Source organism: Lepisma saccharinum, chromosome 8, assembly GCF_977018435.1.
Source record: "Lepisma saccharinum chromosome 8, izLepSacc3.1, whole genome shotgun sequence".
NCBI classification, from domain to species: domain Eukaryota; kingdom Metazoa; phylum Arthropoda; class Insecta; order Zygentoma; family Lepismatidae; genus Lepisma; species Lepisma saccharinum.
The window spans coordinates 5,341,768-5,349,145 of NC_139236.1; the positions used below are offsets into that span (position 1 = coordinate 5,341,768).

Consider the following 7,378-nt stretch of genomic DNA (forward strand, 5'->3'; position numbering starts at 1 on the left):
TTCAGTTAGTATTGAAAATATTGCTAAGATTATCAAATGATTAGTGTAGTAATTGTCGACAGCAGGTTGTCTAATCACACATCATTTTCTGGAAGCCAGGAATATGTCCACTAGACTGTGTTGCAACTATTGTACATACTGGTCACAAAGTGGCCGTACCCCTCTTTATTTTCTACACTGTGATGGAAATGGTTGAATGCTTGATATGGACACACCTTGTGTCGCCCCAGTCGATTACAGCTTTTTTCAAGCTCTAACCGTTGCATCTGTGTAAGATTAATCGGTGTTGAACTCCGTTTTTTAAAAAAGATGTTATATTTATTTCTTTAAAAATACATTGTTGTTAATAACACATATGTAAAGGGTTTTAAACTGAATTCTTACTGAAAAATAATTTAAAATATTTTGGTATTTTGTTAAAACCCAAGAAAATTGTAAAAGGTTGTCACAGTTCTGTAACTATGAATGTGTAAACAACTATAGTGTTGCCTTGGAAAAATTGTAAACATAAAGGGCGATAGCTCTGTAAGCCTGTGGGACACTCTCCTGGTTGTTGAAAGGCTGGTGATTCAGGGGATGTCTGGCGAAATATCTTGCCGCGGTCGTTAGAGACGGCTTTGGGGTACTTGTATTCCAAGGCGGATATTTTTAAACCCAATGCTGAAAAGGTGTTTTTCTGCATCAAAAAAAGACCAAGGTTTTAAACTGCGGTATAACTAATAGGTTTCGGCGTACAAGTTATATCGGGTGACTTGTCTGTTTAAAAAAGTTTATGTATATCGTCGGAAGCTTGAATAAATCTCTTAAGTAAGAAATACTAATACTATTTTATTCCAAATCAATATAGGTATAAAACAAACAAAACCTACACCACAGACCACGCAGGGGCTTGGTCATACTAACTCTCTGATGCCCTTGAGAAGTCCTATAAAGGGTTGTATATGAACTACCTAAAGTCCTAAAGGCAGAAAAAAGGTGCGTTTTAACCTGATGGTTTCCGAGTTCATAACAACGGTATAGATACCTTCATTTTCGTAACACATCCGAATTCTGGGAAATGCGGAAGATGGAAGCTTTGGGAGAGAACAAAAATACAGGGCAGTGAACGGAAAATGATCAGTTGAGGCGAAAGCATTACTGCAGTGAGGGTACACAGCGACAAACGCCATATACCCTCAAGTTATACTTAATTAATAGAGTATACTTTCTGCTACTTTTGCTTCGTTTATATTAAGGCTATTCATGTAATCTGGCCATTACTCTAATGAGCTTATTACTTTCTAATACTTCTGATTTCACGTGATCGAGAAAATTATAGAAGAAGTCCTACCAGTTGGCCAGTTTAAGCCTCAGAAGCATACAAAGATTTGGTTGCAAAACCATCCTTCTGCAAAATGAAGCTACTTGGAAGGTATGTGCAAAACGTTCTAGTGACAAGTATGGTAACGTATCAAAAGAGGCACTTTGGAGTGTTTTCGAGTAGACAGGTAGAAACATCTCAAGTAGAATACTTTTGTATGATAATCATGTGTTATTTTCATTGAAAGGTCACATCAAGAACATGCGCGCATAGCAAAATGCATTTGATTTCCTTATACGCACGCCAGTAAGAACGTTGCGCCAGTCAGGCGAGAGCTCGTGAACAGTGTTTCTGCTCGGACGTTTATACAAAAGCAGCTCCTGTGTGCATTGCGATATACATATACCAGAATATTTGTTATTTGTAGTACTCGTGGTAGTGAATAAAACATCAAAAACACAAACATATGGTCCTCCGGGCCGGATAGTGATACGAATCAGTGAACAAACATTGTCACGCGTACGTAGAAGTTGATTGTGCAACGATCATTTAGCAGACTTCAGTGATTACGCAGTTTCATCCAGCAGCGTTGCCGCATCGACCACCAGCGACGCACGGAAAGCATCGCTTCACACATTATTTTAGAGCGCCGCAGAAAACACTTCAGCGACTTGGCAACAAGCAGGTCAGTTGCATGCTTATTGTTTATGTCTGGCTCTTTTTACGTCAATTTCAATTCCTTGTTTTCCTTGTATCCCGTAATAAACACGCACAACAATGGAAGAATTACAAACGTTGGTAAAGCAAAGGGGAACTCAAAAGGGACAGATCACAAGACTGCAAACATTTATACGTGCCTTTGACATTGAACATGGTAACGCAGAGGAAATATGCACCCGTTTACAGCACTTAGAAACAATATGGAAAAAGATTCAAGACGTGCAGCAAGAGATAGACATCTTATCTACTGATTCTTGTCAGGAAGAGATATGGGCGGAAATAGAACAGCTGTATTTTTCGCTTAAGTCAGCAATGAGAACAATCATTAAAGATCACGAACTCGATAACACAGCAAAGCTGCAAAACAATGTAACGTCGGCTTCGAGTTCACACTTGAAACTTCCAACCGTGCATTTACCTACTTTTGAGGGGGATTATAAGCATTGGCTGGCGTATGAAGACAACAAAGACATTCCGCAAATACAAAAGTTTCAGTATCTGCGCACTTCGCTCAAGGGGGAAGCATTGCGTCTCATTGAAAATCTTCAGATCAGCGAAGCAAATTACAAGGTTGCATGGGAGTTGTTATTAGAAAGGTATTCGAACAAAAGGTTGATTGCAGCTTCGTATATTGATGAAATCCTTCACATTAAACCCGTACATAAAGAAAATGCAACAGAACTCAGGGAATTCGTCAATACAGCGACGAGTAATCTAAATGCACTTCGAGCGATACAAACAGACGTGTCGTTAGAAGACATGATTCTTACGCAACATTTCGTTTCACAAGTAGACGTTACAACAAGAAAGGCATGGGAACTACAATGCACAGAATCTTCGTTTCCCACTTTGAAGGACATTTTGTCATTTTTAGAAAAAAGATGCCAAGCATTAGAATCCATCAAAAATACAGTCAATTCAACTTCTGATAACAAACAAGCCGGCAAAATATCGTATGTTAATGCAAAGCAAGAAAAAATCACAAAAACATACGGCACTACGTCGTCTCCAACGTGTCCATTTTGTAAACTGCCACATGCCATTTACAAATGTAATGTTTGCGAGACAACAATATCTGTACTAATTGTTTAAAGAAAGGACATTTTTCAAGCGCATGTAAATCAAGCTCATGAAAAAAATGCAGAAAGGACACAACACCTTATTGCACGTAGATCGCGCAAGAGAAGCGTCAAGAAGATCGCAACAATCAGATACTCGTCCTGATAACTCAGAGCCTTCTAACACAAGTCAGTACAGTCAGAATGAATTTTCTTCGCCGCAAGCTTCGTATTGCACAATAAAAGGAAAACCTCAGTCACAAGTTTTGCTAGCAACTGTGTTTGTTAAACTGAAAGATCGAACAAGAAGATGGATAAAATGTAGAGGGTTATTAGACAGTGCCTCTCAATCGAATTTCGTAACTTCAGATATGATCCAACAACTAGGGCTCGCGAAACAAAGAAGGGTCGTTCCAATAAGAGGAATAAATGGTGTCACATCAGAAACCAGATCAAGTGTTGAAGTATGTTTTCAATCCACAATAAACGATTATTCTACAACCATAGAATGTACAGTGTTGCCAACCATCACTGGCAATTTACCTACAGAAAAGGTTCCGTATGAAGAATGGAACATTCCAAAAAATATTGCATTGGTAGATCCTATGTTTGCTATTCCAGGCAAAATACAGTTATTGTTAGGTGCAGATGTTTTCTTTCAAATATTGAAGCCAGAACGTATGATTCACCCAAAGAACTTCCCAGTACTTCAAGACACACAATTGGGCTTCATTCTATCAGGACGCATCCCACAACAATGTAACTCCAGCACATCGATTACTTCATGTTTCACAATGACAGATGACAATCTAAATAGGCAGATACAAGCTGTTTGGGAGCTTGAAGAATTAGGAACATCGGTGAAAACAAGAGAAGAAATGGCATGCGAGCAGCACTTTGTGAACAACACCACTCGTGACCATAGAGGGCGTTTCACGGTACATTTTCCATACAAGGAGGCTAAAGAAACATTAGGACAATCATACAACCTAGCTTCAATCAGGTTTCATCAACTTGAAGCGAAATTACAACGTGAACCAGAATTACGTCAAGATTACGTAAAATTTATGCATGAATATGAAGAACTTGGACACATGAAACAAGTTGAAGAGGAACGTCACACCTCAGAAGGAGTCACGTATTACATGCCTCATCACGCTGTAGTAAAACCTAGCAATTCTACAACAAGAGTACGTATTGTATTCAACGCCTCAGCCAAGACAGACAACGAAAAATCATTGAATGATATTCTCATGATTGGACCCACCATTCAACCCGATTTGATGTCCATAGTCTTAAGATTTTGAACACATCCAATCGCTTTCACGGCAGACATCGAAAAAATGTATAGAATGATACAAGTACATCGAGATCATACTCCGTTGCAGAGAATCTTATGGAGAGACACGCCAAACGAAGAGATCAAAATATTTGAATTACAGACTCTCACGTATGGTACAGTGCCAGCCAGCATCATTTTTAGCAACACGTTGTATGCAGCAGCTAGCACAAGAAGAAAGTTGTAATTATCCTCAAGCAACGAACATTTTAGCAGAGAGCTTTTGTGTTGACAATTTAGCTAGTGGATCTCAAAACGTACAACAAGCGGCACAATTGCAAGCCGATCTCATCGAGTTACTAGCTAAAGGAGGCTTTGTATTACGCAAATGGTGTTGTAATAACGCTGAGTTATTAAAATCAATTCCACGACAATACAGAGAAGATAACTTTCCAGTCCAATTACATTCGCAAAAATGAGTAAACACACTAGGAATCTCTTGGAATCCTGTAGAAGACAAATTCATCGTTAGCAGTAAATTTACTTCTAGTTCTACAACAGTAAGCATTTCCACTAAGCGTCAAATAACAGGCGTCATTTCATCCATTTTCGATCCATTAGGGCTTGTTAGTCCAATAGTCATCAAATACAAAATGTTTCTTCAACGTCTTTGTCAGAAAAAAAGTTGAGTGGGATCAACAGCTGTCACCAGAATTAATTACTGAATGGCATAAACTGCAAGTGCAACTTCCACTTATCAATGAAATAAACGTCGAAAGATTTGTACTACAAGAAGGTAACGTGGCACAAATACAATTGCATGGATTTTCAGATGCAAGTGAAAAAGCATATGGCGCATGCTTATATATTCGTTCCATCAATCAGCAAGGACAAGTTTCAGTAAAACTTCTTTGTTCAAAGTCACGCGTAGCTCCAATAAAGAAAGTAACATTACCCAGTCTAGAACTTTGTGCAGCATTACTTTTAGCAGAACTCGTGCATAAGGCAATGCCCGCATTGCATTTGCAAATTGAAAGCATACATTTATGGAGAGATTCTCAAATTGTTCTGTCCTGGATAGCAGCCTCACCTGAAAAATGGAAAACATTTGTAGGAAACAGAGTTTCTAGAATTCAGGATTTAACAGAAATCAGTAATTGGAGATATGTACCTTCAAACGTTAATCCAGCTGATTTAATATCAAGAGGTGTTGATGCAAGTATCATGAAACAGTGTCCATTATGGTGCCAAGGACCCGAATGGTTGAAAGAGAATTCAGCTTTGTGGCCTCATTCATCAATAAAGCTTGAAACTGAAGCGCCAGAAATGAGACGAATATCGACATTGTCATTGTTCATACAGAGCAAAGAGACTCACATCATTGACAAATTTTCCAAATTGTCTAAATTAATAAGAGTCGTGGCATATTGCCAACGGTTTATTTACAATCTCAAGAACTCTCATGAGAGACTGATTGCTCATCTCAAACACAATGAAGTGCAACATGCATTACACATATGTATAAAAATTGCACAACAAGCATTCCATTCAAAGGAAATCGAAGAACTTTACTCGAACCATGAACTTTCAAATAGAAGTTGTTGGAAACCATTGTATCCATTCTGAGACAAAGATCAGATGCTAAGAGTTGGAGGACGTCTGGATTACAGTCAATTATCATCATTTGATAGCAAGCATCAGATGATATTACCACCAAAAAGTAACCTTACAAAATTGATTGTCGAAGCAGAGCACAAAAGACTTCTACATGCAGGACCACAGCTATTAATAAGTTCTTTAAGAGACAAATATTGGATTCCACGTGGCAAACAAGTAGTTAAGAAAATACTACATAAATGCATAATCTGTTTTAAGCTAAAAATAACAACTTCGTCGCAATTGATGGGACAATTACCTGCAGCTCGCGTTCAACCATCAAGACCATTTACCAATGTGGCTGTAGATTACGCCGGTCCAATACATGTGAAAACAGGAACCGTAAGAAGCAAAACAGTTACCAAATGCTACGTTGCCGTATTCATTTGTTTATCAACAAGAGCGATACATTTAGAAGCAGTCAGCAATCTCACCTCCGAGGCTTTTATTGATACACTTAGACGTTTCACATCACGAAGAGGAAAGAGTAGTAATATATACAGTGACAATGGAACCAACTTTGTTGGCGCGAACAAAGAATTACAAGAACTTTTACAACTATTTCAATCAGAAGCATTTAATAAGAAATTACAGAACTACTTATCACTAGAAGGTCTACAATGGCACTTTATGCACACCTGGATCACCACATTTTTCAGGACTCGCTGAGGCAGCAGTCAAATCAATGAAACATCATTTGGTAAGAATAATAGGCAAGTCATCGATAACATTTGAAGAATTGACAACATTATTGTGCCAATAGAAGCGTGTTTAAATTCAAGACCCATTTCTGTAATCTCACAAGATCCAAGAGATCCAACCCCACTTACACCTGGTCATTTCCTCATAGGCCATCCTTTATCCTTGTTACCCGAGCCAGACATCTCCGAATTACCAGTCAACAGACTGACAAGATGGCAGAGAATTCAGCAGTTTCACCAACAATTGTGGCATCGTTGGTGAAAAGAATATCTACATGGACTACAACAGAAATCCAAGTGAACTCGTCAGCAGAAGATTCAAGCAGGTACCGTTGTGATACTGAAGGATGAAAGACTTCTTCCCCTTGTTTGGAATCTCGGCATCATTGAAGCAGTATATCCTGGTAAGGATGGACTTGTTCGAGTCGTCGACGTCAAGACTAAAGGAGGTGTATGCAGAAGACCAGTCGCCAAGATTGTACAACTTTCCATCGAAGATGATTTTGAACAATAGTTTAGTGCTTAGTGCAGTTTAGTGTCAATATAACATTTGCAGTTATAAGGTGATTAAGTGTAATCACGTCACAGAGAAGTACAGTCTAATATTAATTTGGTCTATTGTACGACCAAGAGAGAGGAGAATGTATGATAATCATGTGTTATT

At 38.5% G+C, this 7,378-nt stretch overlaps 1 protein-coding gene across 1 annotated transcript; it reads left to right on the plus strand.

The window, feature by feature from the left end:
- Positions 1-3,872: 3,872 nt before the first annotated feature.
- On the plus strand, positions 3,873-4,385 carry LOC145991339 (uncharacterized). Its single transcript, XM_083127340.1, has one exon. The coding sequence runs from the start codon at positions 3,873-3,875 to the stop codon at positions 4,383-4,385; it is 513 nt and encodes a 170-aa protein (XP_082983466.1).
- Positions 4,386-7,378: the final 2,993 nt, after the last annotated feature.